This window comes from Clytia hemisphaerica, unplaced genomic scaffold (genome assembly GCF_902728285.1).
Source record: "Clytia hemisphaerica strain Z4C2 unplaced genomic scaffold, Clytia hemisphaerica genome assembly, whole genome shotgun sequence".
Taxonomy (NCBI): Eukaryota; Metazoa; Cnidaria; class Hydrozoa; order Leptothecata; family Clytiidae; genus Clytia; species Clytia hemisphaerica.
This window is the reverse complement of record NW_027104129.1, coordinates 149,863-167,457: the sequence shown is the minus strand read 5'-3', so window position 1 is coordinate 167,457 and position 17,595 is coordinate 149,863. Positions and strand designations below refer to the sequence as shown.

Sequence of the window (17,595 nt, the reverse complement as noted above, 5' to 3'; positions counted from 1 at the left end):
CATGCTTGGCATTTCTTTTGCAAATTTGATCCATTACTTAAGGCCTCCACTTCTGCCGTAAGATTTGCTTTTTTAAGAAGAAGACATACACCCCTGTATCATTAACCCGGTCAGATTCACCCGATGACAAAAAAATTGCCAAAAATGGCTCAATTTTAACTTCCGGTAGGATAAAGAGTAAACCTGGTCAAACTTGATTATAATTCTCTACCTCGATCAGAACTGGGAAAGTTATGGTCTTACTCCGGTCAATAATTGTATTGCCGGTCAACCAGCTTGAAGATTTTTATCCTACCCCGGCGAAAACGGGAAAATCTACTTTTTTCTACTCCCATTCCGGGATTTTCACATCCCTCGTTCTTACCCTAGTGATCTCAAAATCAAACCCAAACCTAACCGGGTAGGTAGCTGAGACAGGGGTGTGTAAATTTACTATAAACACTGGGTAATAGTAACTGGAGACGACTTTAAATTCTGATTCATGCTTATCGTTGTCGTTATACGAATGTTCATCTAATGAGCATCGAAGAGAAAATTAGGGCTCCTTTTCGTTGTTCAATTTTTACAGCTATTTACAAAGATCAGAGGTTGAAAAGCTTCATTACAAAATAAGTCGTGAAGGAGTGACATACAATTTCCCCCGTCAAAGAAATCTGCCAACATTTCATCACACGACAGAGCTTTCCCAAATTTCATTTTTCCCTGGCAAAAACTTTACCTGATTTTAAATTTTTTTGCATTCTTCTCATCAAGAAGAATCGCAAAACTAGGCTTCTTTCCTCTGATGGGTAGAAAATGGGAAAATACTCTTTCCAAAACTTTTTTTTTTTATGAAAAAAATTATCAAAGCATCTCTAGGCAGATGACAAAACTTATCCTCTCCAAAGTTTTCATCGGCTAACTAAACCAAAGACTTTGACTAAACCTCGATTTTTCTCTCGGGAGTCCGTTTCTTGAATTGGGGTGGTATTAAGGGAGGGGATTGGAATGAAAAAAATATCTATCTCATCAAAAAATTGAGTAATTTGGCTAATGCATGTATGCTTATAATCTAAATCCTATGGATAAAGATTAATTTTTTTTCAATTTTTTTTTTTATGAAAATCTGCTTCAACCAGCTTTTACCGATGATGGTACCTTAATTTCGAGGAAAGAATCAGGACAAATGATCCAATTTTCTACTAAATCCAAAAAACCCTTTTTAGCTGTTTTTTTGGCTGGAATTGCCCCCCCCCCTAAAAAAAAATCGGGTTTCGTCACATTTTGGGCATTATGATTTGCATCATTGTGAAAAAAAGATCTGAAAAACTAATGAGCCAATCCCGAGAAAACCTAATAACAGACGGACGGACGGACGGACACATGTTAATTATAGGACCCCCTTAAAATAGGTCCAAAAAAGCTTTTATTATGAATCAAAATAAATAATTTGATAAATATTTATGAAGTTAGATACCTTACAAAATTCGACCTTTCAATTTGATGGTTCAATTTGTCAAATCGATCCTTCAATTTGTCAATTTGACCCTTCAATTTGACAAATCGATCCTTCAATTTGTCAATTCGACCCTTCAATTTGACAAATCGACCCTTCAATTTGACAAATCGACCCTTCAATTTGTCAATTTGACCCTTCAATTTGATGGTCGGCTTGTCAATTTGACAAATCGACCCTTCAATTTGACAAATCGACCCTTCAATTTGACAGCCGGCTTTGATTCGATAAACGTCTCTCCAATTTGATAGTTGATCCTTCGATTCGATAGTCGACTCTTCAATTTGATAGTTCAATCTTCAATTTGATAGTCAACTCGTATATCGATTGAATTAATAATGGCCAATAATTAATTGATGGTACACATTCTAATATTATTTTTACTAGACCCCAGGTCCTTTTGGGTCTTTAATTTGGCTTGTCTGGTCTGTTTATTGTATATATTCGTATGCTTTGACTACACACCGTTTTTTCTAAAATTTTCTTTTTGATAATAATGGCTCAACTGAGAACACGTGAAGTCTTTTTGAGTTTTGTAGAAGAAAATGTCAACAGAATTTATACAACTTTGGAAGAGAATGAAAATATCAATATTTTGGAGTTTCATCTAGATGGTATAGAACAGTTGATCCATGTCGTGATACAAGGATGTATCGTTTACGGGTTTGAGATAGGAATACTGGATTCACTTCACTCTGCCTGGAGGGCTATGACGCGTTGTATTCGAGACAATCGTGATGAGGAGAGAAACTTGCCAACCTTAGAAAGGACCGGAGAAGTTGGTAGACCACGCGTCAAGGTTTCAGAAGAACAACTTATATTTTTTCTCGAAAATGGTTTTAAGGGCTCTGACCATAGTCAGAAAATTGATTTTAGTATCTGAACATAAAAGTTATGTTTTAGATTCTTTAATACTTTTAACAAAGAATTGCCTTTATAAATTGCTTTTTAATCAAACCCCTTAAGAGTAATTAAGAACTTAATTGCAAAAATGAGGTTATGAACTTTAAAAAGACGTTAATAATATGTTGCATCACTTTCTTTTATGAAAAGTGCTAAGTTTTAATGGGTAATTAACCTTTTTGTTTCGAACTTTTTTCAAACTGTCCGCAAAGGATTGAACTATTTTAAATTTTGCGGAAAATTTTTCTAAAAAGATGTGTCAAAAGTTATGACTGTTTTTTTAAGCAAAATCCAGATGAAAAATTGACGAAAAACCACTATTTTGAAGATTTCGAGACAAAGAAGCATTTACAAAAATTTTCCGCAAAAGTTTTTATTGTTCGGTAAAAGATACACCAACTACTGCGAAAAATTTTTCAAAATGTTTTTTCTTCGCCGAAACTAAGCTCTTCAAAGTTGAAATACTCTTTCTCGCAAAAGTCTTCATTTTCTTCTTCATCAAATTTTTTCAATGCAATTTTTGAATTTTCAGATTCAGGAATAGTTTGTCTAACAGAAAATGTATAACATGCCATAGTTTTGTTGGTTACATCAGTCAGAAAACACATTTTAAACACGGCAATTATGAAAAATTCACTATGGTCAGAGCCCTTAAACAGGTAGACATTGCGAAGCTTTTTGGTGTTTCTGATCAAACAATACGACGTAGAATGGATGAATTTGGACTGCGTTTCAATAGGTATACTGATATAACAGATGATGAACTAGACACGATGGTGCAAGGAATAACAATGAATTTTCCGAGCTCTGGTATTCGAACAATGAAAGGACACCTTACAGCTAATGGTATCAGAGTTACATGGGAGAGAGTTCGTGCTTCTTTGTGGAGAACAGACCCAGAAGGTATTTTAAATCGATCCATCCATAGGAGGTTGATTCGTCGTCGTGTCTACAATGTACCCGGAACACTTGCATTGTGGCACATAGACGGCAACCACAAATTGATCCGATGGGGATTCGTTGTTCATGGCGGCATTGATGGTTTTTCACGCAAAATTATGTATTTAAAGTGTAACAATAACAATCGAGCAGAATCTGTACAGTCTTTGTTTTTGAAAGCAATTGGTAACTTTGGTTTACCATCACGAGTTAGAGCTGACCAGGGAGTGGAAAATGTTCAAGTAGCAAGATTTATGCTCAACCATGTTTTGCGTGGCCCGGGTCGTAAGAGTTTCATTGCCGGGAAGTCTTGTCATAATCAACGAATAGAACGTCTCTGGAGGGATGTTTTTACTTCGTGTCTATCCACCTATTACACCGCTTTTTGGTACATGGAGAACACCGATATTCTTGATATATCGAATTCTCTTCACATGCAGGTATTACAAATTGTCTTTTTACCAAGAATTAATAGACATCTTGAATTATTCAAATCCGGGTGGGATCAACATTCCCTTTCAAGTGCTGCAAATCGATCGCCAAATCAATTGTGGATTCTAGGTCAAATGAACTATCGACCTATTCAAGAAGATGACTTTGCTGATGATTATTTTGGAGTCGATTTCAATGGACCACTACCAACCGATGATGATAATGATGGAATACATCCAGAGAGAATCCCTGAAATACTTGATCAAGATCAGGTTATACGGATTCTTAACGAACGAACAAAATGTTTTGAGTCCCTCTGATAGTTTTGGAATCGATATTTTTTGCAGATTCTTACAGAGGGCCATAGAAATGACAATTTGATTTTAGTCGCTCGTTTTTTTCGAATATCGGAAGAACTAATTGAGTTGAAATTCAAGTTCAATTCGTTTCAAACTATGGTAGTAATTAGCATACATCGTTATAGCACGCATATACGAAATAATTATATAAATATATCTACTCTTATCCATTAAATATTTCCTGCCTCATTATGCCTAGGCAAACGAATTAGTAATAAAAGCTCAGAAACTAGTGGGAAATTGGGGGCGCCATTTGAAAAAAATTGACTTTGGCCCATCCAGAAAAATTTTCCCACAACGCCACTGGTCGTTAGGCCGGCGAAATTCGCCGTTCGCCGGGCCAAAATAAGACCCCTGCATTAACAGGCGAGAAGAATATGCTGAAAATTGGATATTTATTACGATTTCGAGGTTTTATAGATTTCCTATTTTTTTGAAGAATTTTTCGGGAATACAGTATATGGCCCCCAAAACGGAGACGGCCCCCAAAACGAGATTTGTTTTCAAAAACTCGATTAAGACGTTGTTAAATCAAAATTGTCATTTTGAAAATTTCTAAATTTTCAGTTTGGACTTTGCAATATCGAAAATCTTGAAATATTTCATAAAAATCATAAATTTTACATCCATCGGGTCGTAAATTTAATGGGAAACACAAATATGTTCATAGTTTTTCCCCCTATTACCACTGGGCCTAATAATTTGATTTTAACTACACCTCCGTTTTGGGGCCCCAAACCTGCATTTTGACAACCAGGGGTATACTGTAAAAATTTTATCAAATAAATCTATGCCCAAAACCCTCTAAATCATATTTCAAAACTATGGTCAAAATTTTGTATTCATATCTTAAAGATATCTCGAGAAATCGCTAAAATTTCAAACCTCCGTTTTGGGGGCCATTAGAAAAAAGCTACCTATCTTTAAGCGATTGAAAAATATTGTTGAAATTGAAAATTTTGAAAAAGAACTTCCAGGAAATAAAGTAGAGATGTTATTTCATGCAGCAAAAATTTTTGTAAAATCTCTTTCTCTCTAGATTTGAGAGAAATTTCAAATTTGATCGCCGTTTTGGGGGCCACATACTGTAAACTTTCGCGAATCACTCTGTTAAGAATTTTCTAAGACATTTACTTTCGCGAAAAAGGCCAAAATTCGAAAGTTTCTGCTCGCCAAAGTTTGTACACCTTTTATAAAGTTGCAAAGTTCACTGCATTCGAAAACGACCTTTAAACTAATCAAAACGAATGTGGATACATGATATAAATTGAAGAACGTCTATTGATAGTCTCTTTAAAAAAATAAACTATCGGATAAAATTATTTACATGTTAACAAAACCAAAAATTAAGTAGTTATCTTGAGGCAAATATTTACATGTTAAAAAACAAAAACTTAAGATGTTATCTTGAGGCAAAGATAAAAAGCGACCAAAAGAGGCATGGATTTTAAACATATTTTAAACAAAATCTTTCATTTTTAACCACTTTATCATTCCAACCGTACAACCTTAAAACATAATTGTCAAGAAAAAAAAAATTAAAACAAAGAGTTTTGATACGTTTGATGATTTACTCGAGTCATATTAAGAGGGAGTAGAAAGAACAGAAGAACGTGAAACAAAGAAAAAATACTTGAATGGTTTAATGTTTAATACCAACGTACATATGCTAAATGTTCAAGTAAAATTGACTGCTATCAAGCCATAGTGAAGGATTTCTTTCCAGGCTTCATTGCTGCCTGGAGAGAAACTTTAAATTTACCATAGTCATCCATATCGGCGATGGTTAGTTTATGGAAGCAAGTATTGCTGCAAAAATTTTTGTCGACATTTACAAGTATTTTGGTACTCGGTAAAAGGACCTGTGTTGCAAGAGTGAATGATGTAAACTGTGCAATATCTTGCGGGTTACTTTCTTTGATGAACTTAATCAAATGCTTTGCTGCTGGAAGATCTTCATGGTTTTGTTTAAATTTAATCACGTTTAGGACGTCTTCGGGTGTTGTTTTCGTTGGAACAAAAAATCTTTCGTAGAATTCTTGATACTTTTGCATCTCATCTAAGATATTTAAGTTTTAAACCATTCCTTAACTGATCCAGCATTACCTTTCTTTTTCAACAAATGTCGTGGATGACCAGTTGCTCTGATATCATTGCTTTGTTTTCTGGCTGCAAGAAGTTGGAATTGAAAGAAAAAAATTAGATCTCAGACTAGAGCTCAGACCGTACCGAAAATTCATGTAAACGGGTCATAATTCTATATAATTTAAATCCTATCAAAAGTTATTCACATTTGTCATTTTAATGCCAGCTAATTTTAAAAATGCCCTACTTTGGACCCTAAGTTTTCCTAAAGAGATATAAAAAACAATTTAAAAACAGCGAAGTTCGAAGTTTTAGAAAAGTGAAAATCCAAGACTTTTGACCCAGTTTTTACTTTTCACAAATTTTTCAATATTATAAATAATCCACTTGAAAGTTACGGAGTGGTCAGAAAGTATCTACTAGGGGGGAGTGGAGGATATTTTGAAAAATAATTTCGCACCCCCTCCCCTAACCTGCAAAAAAATTTCGCAAAAGGTCCAATATTTTTTCACACTCCCCCCCCCCCCTACGAGAGAAATTTTTACACGAAAAAGAATTCATAAAGATGCGGACAAGGCTATATGATGCCCAAATAATGCCAATATGACATGTACATAAATCCAATAAAATCAATTATGAGTTGTCGGCCGCCATGCCAAAATTTTTTTGAAATCTTGAAACGTAAAACTATGAAATTAGACTTCCTATATTTTCTCTTGAGCTACCCAAAAAAAATTGGAACCCCCTCCATAAAACCTCTAAAAAAATTTGGAGCCCCCTCTAAATCCTCGAAAAAATTTTGGAACACCCCCCTCCCCCTAGAATCCTCCACACCCCCTAGTAGATACTTTCTGACCACTCCCTATCTTTCCAACAATGTATTACTTTCAATTATATCTTGTCTTACATCAGAGAGCAATAAAAAATGAAAATTTATGGAGAGCTCTAATTTTTTCGACAAATCCACAAAATTAAATTCAGCAAAACACGAATATTATTACTTCAGTGAATATTCGATTTGATTATAAAAAATAGCTTCAAGTTTGAGAGAGAATTGGCCTGAATACGAATATTAACACGAGCAAAAACGTGTACCTATATGTGTACCTAACTACTTACCTAACTACTCTTAGGTTCCAAATGAACCTGAATGAACGGCCCCAGCTTGTCAATTTTTCGAAAATTTTCAACCCCCGACCTTATTAGGATTTATATTTGCTCAAATCCTCCGTTTATTTGAAACCTAAGAGTAAGGTAAATATGCGCTGATAAAGGCAGCAGAAAGGCTAGAAAATTTCAACTTACTGTGATTGAAATGGTAATGCCTGCTTCTTCACAAACTTCAACAAGTTCTCCGGATATTTCATTTGAATCAAGATTTTCCAACTGAAATAGCAACAGATGAATTAAATAAATTTATTTTGACAATAGCTGGAAACGCCATTTTCGTTGTTATTTTGTTGAATAATTTCAAAAAAAAATTGACAAGAGCTTTTTTTTAGTGAACGAATGATACAATAATGATACGAATTTTCTTATTTCCCATTGTCTTGTCATTTTTTATTTCCCAAGTGTAACTATCTTTTATTGCTTAGAAATTTTCAAACTTTGTCAAGTAAAATAGGGGTGTTGCATTCGAAAAAAATCACTTGAGAAAGACACGTAAGCTGTCGAAACGTCGTACAGAAAACTGTTGTAATCTTTTGTTTCTTTGCTCGTGAGCAGTTTTAACCTTTTTGTTTCGAATAATGATGATACGAATGATATAACTTGGGCGAAAACTATGATTAATGTAAGTAATTTTAGTCTTGCTTGATATCTCAAGATCAAAATGTTAACGAAGTTTAAATTGCGCACTGGAGGTTCCGTTGCGATGCTGCAAACGCGCGAGGCCCGAGAGCCAATCACGATATCCGCGTTCCGGTTCGGGAATAGATAAACCAAACTTCCATATACTTTTAATCGGATTAAAAAAAAAACTTTTTGTGGATTTGATTTCGTGAGTCAGCGATATGAAAAATTTTTCGTGGATTTAATTTCGCAAATGAGCCTGAAAATAGCTACTTTTTGTCAGATTTTGACGTTTCATCTAACGAAAAAAATAAAATAAAAATAATCAAAAATTTTACGACGTGGATTTAATTTTGCGAGTCAGCAATCTCACGTGTTGCAGCGAGACTTAATTTTTTCTCTAAACTTACCTCTTGAACAAAGTGACGGGTCTTCGATGTTGCGTCATTTAGAGAAACCAGTGTATAATCCAACTCACCAGTACAAAGGTAATTGAATATTACTTTTGAAAAAAGTCTTGGACCAGTGCTTGCCATGGCAATACCGTGTGCAAATATCTTGCCTGTATATTCCATCATTTTGGAGGATATCAATGACGAGTCGTACACAGGTAATAGATAACCAGGTTCTCCTTCGAATATAGGTTTCAATCCATCTGCACCAGTAACCATTTGTGTAAAAATACCAGCAAAATATTGTTTCATGACACCACCTTGGTCTATACCTGGTTGCCCATTAAATCGCACAAAATATGGTTTACACGGATCAAAATCACCATCTTTATATAGAGTCAGTGCATCAGCAAAAACATCTTCCTCGTCTACTTTAAGTTTGAATTCTTCACCTGATATCCTCCGCTGGATTAACGAAAGGGATGCTTCTGGAGTGCATCTATGATCGTTATCTAAAAGAGAACGGAGCAGGATAATTAGAGGTCTCGACTGTCTCGATATGGTGATATTTTATGTATATGGTTTTCTTCCAAGGAAAATTCTCCTCTGTTTTTTCGACTAGAGAAACCCACACATTCTACCCCTACAGTTTACCAAATTTACTCAAAATACCACCTTACTTATAACAATTTTGGCACTGCAGGAGCAAAAACAACACAAAAACTTCATTCAGGGGGGGTGTCGGTAGTAAAATCTCAAACATAATAATGACCTTTACTACGGTGGTGGTGTGATAAAAAATGGAAAACAACTTTTACTACCTAGGGTATAGTAAAATACCAAAATAGGCGGTATCTAAGTGTCAATCTTTAAAAAACTTTTACTACCTGGGTAGTAAAAACTAGTAAAATTTGCTAATTTTAGCTATTTTCGTATGTTTTTTTTTTAATTTCTGTTGAAAAGTTCTTTGCTGCAAATTTTTTGTAAATATTAAAAAGATAAGGGCTAAACATTAACTGTTGCAGTAAGAGAAAAATGCATCACAAAAATAATGATTTTTTAGTGTTTTTTGTAAAATAGGTACGAAAAGCAACCAAAAAATAGGTGGTCTCTATGTCAAATTGTCCCAAAAAACTTAACTACCAGGGTAGTAAAATACCTCTTCCAAGAATCTGGGTGGTGGTGTGTAAACATTCATAAAAATCCTTTTACTACTCATATATGTCTGAGATTTTACTACCTACCCCCCTTCTTCATTATCATGTTTAAATAAAAATGAAAATTTAACAAAAGAAATGAAAAGTTAATCATCCCTTCTTATTGTCCAGCCCCCTGATTACTGTAATTTATGAAATGGCCTGCCTATTTCCAAAACACCTTTCCTTTCTATCACCCCCCCCCTAAAGTCAAAATGTATACGTCGCTTAGGCTTTTCTAAAGTGAAAACCAAGGAAAACATGAATATGACGTTAAGTTGAATGAATTCAAAAGGGTGAATTTAAAAAGTCCTTGAAAAACTTTTTCTAGAAAAGACAGTTGAACTTGTCTTGGGATGCGGCACAACGGAGGACGACTATCATTCATTTTTGGATGGGAAATTGCACTAATCCTAGGGCTTTAGCACGTCACCGAGACATAATGTATAATAAATTACCTTGAGATATAATACTGGGGTATTCGAGAACAACTGGATCTTCGTCGTCATGTGAACAGGGTTCCTCTAAAAAGTTGATTTTTACAGGTGATACAGATGATAAGATTTCTCTGGATTTCTGAAGAAGCACACTTTGAAAGAAAGGATATTTTAGGAAAGTTCAACAATTTTTGCAATAGGACCATATAAGAAATGAGAGCAATTGCAGGGTTTTTCTTAGGTGAAATCGCTCTTATAGGAGAATGTAAAAACGTATTACAAACCAGATATTATATCAGCAACTGTATTGTTAAGATCACCATCACGTTGCTCAAGTGCTTCTTCCAGTACATTATCAGGTTTGTCTGGAAACATTTCTTTTAGCCTTTCTATTGGGTTCATCTCGTGGATCTCTTTTGTGTCGTCTACATTGATCACTAAAAAAGCAATCATGATAAATCGATGTCAGTAAGAACAATCAACCTTATATCAAAGTTTTCAAAATCATTTTCTGTATTATTATCAAAAACCTTCAATGCACGGATGTTTTAAATTTTGACACGTCAAGATAAAATGGTAAATTTAAAAATGCATTTTGCAAAAAAGAAGGGGGAGATAAAGGTTTCATTTCAAAAGGGGGAGTGGGTATGTAGGGGGATAAAATATACCTAGGGGGGTTCATACCCCTCTGCAAACTATGGATGAGTAGGTTTTTTCATATTTATTCCTTATATATTATAATATATATCCACTGGACTGTAGCGTTACATTTTTCATAAATCCATTTATTATAGTAAGATAGGTACAAGATTAAATTTTTGGACTAAAAACTTTGGAAAATGCTGTTTTTGAAAAGGGGAGCACTGCTTTGAAAAAGCTTTGAATGGACTGGAATGGATCTAATTTCACAAATAAGCTTTCAGAAACTCTAAAAATTGGTGAAAATGAATAAAATAGATCTCATGTGGAAATAGCAAGGCTAAACTTTTTAGTTAAAGAAAACTTACCTATTTGGCATAAGTCTTTATGGTCTTTAAAAGTTAGAAGAGGTATTTTTCTTCTGCATGCGTTACAAATAACAAATTCTACATCTGAAGAATCTTGGAGATCTTCCTCCTTCAAGGGTTCTGTCGATATATGACAATTCAACGGTACAACGTATACAGTTGAGGACTTTGCTTCTTCTTTAAGTCCTGTTACGCTATATCCACGAGAGGTTGAGGAAAATGCTGTTAATGGTCGGGAGCCAACTCCACCAAATGTTGCCTTGCGCAACTCGAATGCCCCATTTTGGGATTTCAATCTGAAAGATGAATGACATCAAAATCTTAAAATAGTATAATTTCAAATACTGTATTAAATTTTTTTAAAGAATAAAAATTTTTGGCCAAGGGTGAGATATTCTTAGCAGTTGGTTCAATCTGGAAGTGAAAGGTTAGCTAAGTAGACGTTGCAGTGCTGCGGCAATAAAACAAAAAGTTAGCAGTTTTAAAACGAGCAATCTTTGACATGGGATTTCATATTCAAGCTGATTTGGTAAGTCTGGAGAGTAAAACAAATGAGGCTTATCTTAGGGAACTAATTTTTGCAGGTACTAGTACCACTAAAATTAATTACTGCAAAAAAATTAGTTTCTTTAAGGTTTTGTTATAGATAAGACTAGCCTTTTTTAACAGTTAGTACCCCAAAAGTACCATTTAATTAGGTTGAAATTTATAAAACACAACCCCATTACAGCGGATAGTAACAGCAGATAGTACCCACAAGGCAGGGGGGGTGAAGCAGTTAGTACAAGACATCATGCCGGTTAGTACCGTGGTGGTGTGCCATATGAATTGGATAAAATCACTTAGTACTCAGGTGTACTAACTGCAAAAAAGGGTGGTCCCCTGCTAAAAATTTGCCAAATTTTGGTACTAACTGTGTAAAAAATAGGATTTTGTGAGAAAATTAAAAAAAAAGACCATATTTTACCAAAAAAATTTTTTGGGAAGTATATTTTTTTTTCAAATTTTCGAAATTTTTTTTTAAAATCTTAAAAACAATTTGCTGGTTGCAATAGAAATTTGATTTTCTAAAATGTTGTTTTTTCCTATTGAAAGCTATGGAAAATTGAATCAATTTTAAAGATATTAAATTTTATTTTATTTGATTTTATTGAATTTATGAAGGTCAAAAGCCTTTTTCAAGGCTAAATTCAGTTAGTACTAACTGTACTAAGTGTACCAAGGTGGTGGTGTTACTAACTTCTTCCGAGAAAGCAGTTAGTAGGCATGATGTCTTGTACTAACTGCTTCACCCCCCCCCCTGCACAAGGTACTAACTGAATGTACTGACGGCAAAATCCAAAAATCAAATAGGAACCATCAGTGCTAATTGCCATGTCTGGTACCAACAACTGCACCCTGCTGTTTTTATTCAAAAATTATTCTAATAGCTTTTTTGAGATGTATTTTTCACAGTGGCTCTTTCAATAAATGTCAGTGATAATGTAATAATCTGTAATAAACTGATAAAATCTTAATACTACAGTTTACTAAAATTTTCATAAATGTTTGAAAATTATCATCAAAGTGTTTTGAACCAAAATATAAGCAAAGAATATTACCTAGGAAAATGTTCTTCTAACACATCCTTGATATGCATGTGATTCCCTTCTTTGTTAAAAACAACTTTTTTTTACCCAAGACCAGCTTTGTTTAAACTATTTGTTTGTTCTTGATCTGGGGTGAACTCTTCAGGTTGACTCAGACAAATAAAAGAATGTGTCCATGTAGCATCTTTCTTGGAGGGTTTTGTTGTGTTATAAGGATCATTGCGTTTAAAGCGAGTGTTTTTCAGCTTCAGTTGTAGTTCTTTTCCACTCTTTTCTTTAGACATTCCTGGAAATGCAGTTTTGAATTCATTTGCAATAGCCAAAGATCTTTCTATAGAAAGCTGACCAAAACCACCACTATAAGAACCATTGGAGCTTCCAGACCCATTGGAGTTTCCAGATTCATTGGAGCAACCAGCTACTACAAAAAAAGCATGTTTAGTAAATCTACTGTTGATTAAGCAGTTGAACATAATTATACAATAGTTACTCTGTAGTTACTAGGGTTGTTTCATAAAGATTTGTTTTACACAGCAACCTTAGTAAGGGAAAAAACTTTTGTTTAAAAAGTCTATTTTGCCCTAGAAAGCTGTAGAAAGACCAATTTTGAGTTTCTAAAATTAAACCTGAGAATAATTGTGATTGGTCGAATTTAATGTTCCACAAAATTTTTTCCCTTAAGGTACACAATGCTACCAGTATTGTGTTGGATCTGGTTGGATTGAAGTGTCAAACTTATGCAAGCGAAGCAAGCAAATTTTTTTGAGGTATTCAAACTTTTTGTAATTATTAATGATCTAACTATAAGGATTATAACCCTAAAACTGTGTCAAATAGCTTTACTTCAAACAAGACTTAAATTTCAAATCAAAATATAACTTTCCCTCAGCCAGTAAAAACCTGATAGATTATCTTGTCTTTAGGTAACTGCTGTGGAGAAATTAGTAATTCAAAAGAATGTCACATTCTCCCAAACAACTATTGTTTTTACCTGTAAGGCCATAATCACAAATAGTTGAATGTGCACAACGCACTGGGCTCAACTTCAGTATTTTCCGAACTATTTAGAGGCCCAATTATTGTAGATGTTCAGATTGAACTATAGCAGATACTTGTCCCCAGGCCCTAAAAATCTAAATTTTTGAAAAATGAAAAAAACAGTCCCAGATATTCAACCAAGGAACAAGTGTGCAAAATTTCAGCAAAATGAACAATTGAAGTCTCCAGGTTACCCAAAGTTTTTGGACAGACATATACATACAGACATACACTTTTTTTTATATGAGAACAATTTTATAAGAACAATGAGGCTCAAAATCGCCAAAAAATAAGAACAATGCTGAGCTGTGCTGAGCCTGAAATACTGAATTTCAAGCAATTCAGGGGCAAAAGCAGTAAAAATTGGGTATAACGACTAAAATACCTCTACAGCCTAAAAATAAGAACAGGATAAGAACAATTTGAGGCTCAAACTGCCAAAAGAATAAGAACAGCTGAGCCTCAGGAAAATTTTACTGGTTCTTATAAAAAAAAAGTGTACAGACATTGTCAGATTGTCTGGACTGTCTGTGCTGCCATTTTTTGGTAAAAAGACGTATGTGACAAATTTTTTAAAACATTTTTTTTTTTGCGTAATTTATGTTTTCAAGGATGAATGGTTTGATTGCTAAGACTGGAATCGAATTGGAAAATGCATTTTTTTGCTTCAGTTTTGGAAAAAAGACGTATGTTACAAAACATAGGCAAGTCTCCAATCTATCTTTGTTAAAAAATGACGTCCTGAAAGACTTAAAAGGACGTATGTTATGCAAAAATAGACATATGTAACATAAAAATAAAAAAATGCTCTATTTTACGTTTTTCTAAAAGACATAAGTAACAGTTTTTAACAGTAATCGCACGATTAGTTATTTTTTCTCATTTGGCGCCCCTTCAAAGAGAGCAATTAATCGTTAATTGCATCCTGTAGAGAGCAATTAATCGTTAATCACACTCTTCAGTGACTGACCAATGTTTACAAAATTGATTTTAATGTTTTTTCTTACATTTTTTTTATCGAACGTTCTAATTTGCATTCGAAATTAATTTTGTGAGAAAGAAAATCTATAAACAGCAATAAAGAGAAAAACATAAAGAGAAGAGAAAAATATCAAAAATATAAAACTTTCAGTGTAATTTATTTTCTTAACAGGGAAAAAGCAGTGAAACCGATTGTGCGATTAGCTCGTAATCACATGATAACTCGTACAATTCGAAAATTGCACTCGTGATTTTTTTGTTTCGAATTTTCCTCGTCCTTTCGGACTCGGAAAATTAATAACAAAAAAAAACACTCGTGCAATTAATCTCAAATTGCACTCGTTATCATGTGATTACATATACTAACTGAGTCGATCTGTGCAAAAAACATCCTTTAAGACCAACTGTATCAAAACATACGAACTCCAAAAAGTTTTGGTCATTTCTGGCGTTTTTTGTATTGACTTTGAGTGTCACATACGTATTTTTACCAAAGGACGGCAGTGTGGTCCTAAAAAAACATTACAAAAAGATGAGATTTAATGACAGGACTCTCGCAAGCATATAGGAGAGTCCTAAAATTAGGTAGTCAGTCCTGATATTGGGCCATTGCATAAAAAAAGCATTATCCCCTAGTGGATGACACAATTTTAAAAATAAAAATTTGTTACAAAATTTTCAGCAAAAGGTATCAGAATTCCATAAATTTCACCTAATATTGTGGCCAAAGTATCGGAATTCTGTGATATTTTTGGGAATTTTTGGATTTTGCAACGGAAATTCCGCAATTTTTTTTCCCAAACTTTTTGCTACTGAAATTCCATGTCATCCACTAGGAGTAATGGACTAAAACTGCACTGGAAGAGCCCATTATATTTGAGGCATTCTAAAATCAAGGCCCTCAAGATCAATATGATTGGGATTACTTACAGACTTATTGGTACGGATAGGAGATTAATGCAGAGCATTACCAGTTAGGCAAATCCTTGCATTTGCACGCAGTGTGCATTTGCAACGCTTTTTCCCGACACTGTGCAAATGAGCTAGAACACGTTAGGCAAATACTCAAATTTTAACTTTAAAGTGAAAACAGGGGAAAATGAAGATAAAGGGGTTTTTCAATTTTTATTTACAAGATTCTTAATTTGTTAATAAAGGGATTTTGTCTGTTGAAAAAAATTCCATCTATTCAATCTTTTTTTAATCAAGCAAAATAGTTTTGATAAATCTCTGCTCAGTGTATTTGCAACGAGTATTCGTGTTACTTTAGTTACTTTAGTTTTTGACGTTGCAAATTCAAGGATTTGCCTAACTGTCTACTCCTGACATAGTTGCGCGGCTGAGGTCGAAAAAATGGCTAGAAAATGATTTTTGTGATACACCTCTTAGAACTAACTTTTTTTGGTGGAAACTCGCGAATTAGTATATGTAGATTCCAAAATAAAAAGTTTCCATGATATTATCGTGCAAGTAACGAGCACCCTCGCAACCAGGGCCGATAAACGATTCTGCGACTTAAAGAGGCCAGTACCGTATAATTGGAGGAATCGTTTAGGGCCCTGGTACTTTAGAAGAGAAAATATCAAGAATCTTGATATTTTTCGACCTTTGGACTCTGGCAGCTTGAGTGTGGGCAATATGTTGCGAAGACAAGTACAGCCGAGCTGCGAGCACACTTACTAAAATAATTTATATCAAAATGCTGTAAATAGTTCTTCTCCGTATGACCATTTGGCATGGGAAAAGAAAATAATGTTGATTTGGACTTGGAAGGGAAATGCAAGTTGAAAATGACTGTGTGTTTGGAATAGAGAATGGCTTTCCTCTGTCTTTTAATGTTTTTTTACTGGCTCAAAATAAATTAGTAGCCTTGCAATAAGTCTCAACATCCATCAATTACTGTTTTTTAAATTTGGCTCTCTGATATGGATATTTTTTTGTGGTGAAGTTTTAGGGTTGGTGCAGAAAACTGCTGTGAACTGGTCTTAAACAGTTAAAGCTATAAATTAACTGGCTTTAAGTTAAAACACACTCAGCAAATCTAAAGAAATTTCAACCTTGAAATTATTGCTTTCTTTCTCACTTTTAGACTATGTGAAAAATAAATAAAACATTTTCAACAGCTCTAATGCATGCTTTGCTGCTGACTCTGCTGATGCTGCTCATCCAAAAAGTAGCTGATAGAATTTTTATATCCAGCCTCAAGAACGTAAACTCCAATTGTCCACCCATATCATGTCACCACAGCTGGGAACGATGAACATAGTGACAGTAGCAGTAGGATGAATTCAATCAGATTTTTGTACAACAACATAATGTTTTTGAGTGTAAAAACATGAAAAGTATCATGTCCTCAACATCATCATTGCATCTTGCTTTTGTGACGAATTGGCTGATTGGAATAAGCATGAGCTATAAAAACTCTGAGAGATTGCACTATTTGTTAGCCCTGGTTTTCCAGGATGCTAAATAACTAAATGCATTGCTCAGTCATATCAGTGTCAGTTGAAGTTAATCTTAAACATTTGGCCACTGTTATGATGTTTAACTGGTTTAAATAATAAGAAAGAAAAGATTGATGGACACTTTATGGACTGTGTAACAATTAAGAGTGAAAATGCTTGATCTTTGTTACTTTCACTTCACTGAAAAACAATTATTTAACGAAAAGGGACAATTGGAGAGATAAAATGGTGAAATCAGCAAGAGGCAAAAATTGCGAAAAAATAAGAATTTGGGGAATACAATTACTTTGGAGAGAACTTATTTCGGCAAGGAGCTAAATAAAATAGAATTTTTTATAAATGTGGTTTTGAAGAGAAATCCAATTTTTAATTTTGGCAAAAACTAATTTGGGCAGATAGCACAGTATATAAAGTGGTTCTTTTATGCTAAAAAATTAGTGTTTCAAATAGAACTTTGTTGTTACTTAGGGGCCGTCCATATAGTAC

At 34.1% G+C, this 17,595-nt stretch overlaps 1 protein-coding gene across 1 annotated transcript; it reads right to left on the bottom strand.

Moving 5' to 3' along the window:
- Positions 1-5,664: 5,664 nt before the first annotated feature.
- LOC136813597 (uncharacterized) lies at positions 5,665-13,038 on the bottom strand. Its single transcript, XM_067070096.1, has 7 exons — positions 12,638-13,038; positions 11,037-11,332; positions 10,314-10,466; positions 10,051-10,116; positions 8,415-8,908; positions 7,519-7,599; positions 5,665-6,297 (listed from the first exon to the last, which is right to left on the bottom strand). The coding sequence occupies exons 1-7, from the start codon at positions 12,673-12,675 to the stop codon at positions 6,244-6,246; spliced, it is 1,182 nt and encodes a 393-aa protein (XP_066926197.1). The 5' UTR covers positions 12,676-13,038; the 3' UTR covers positions 5,665-6,243.
- Positions 13,039-17,595: the final 4,557 nt, after the last annotated feature.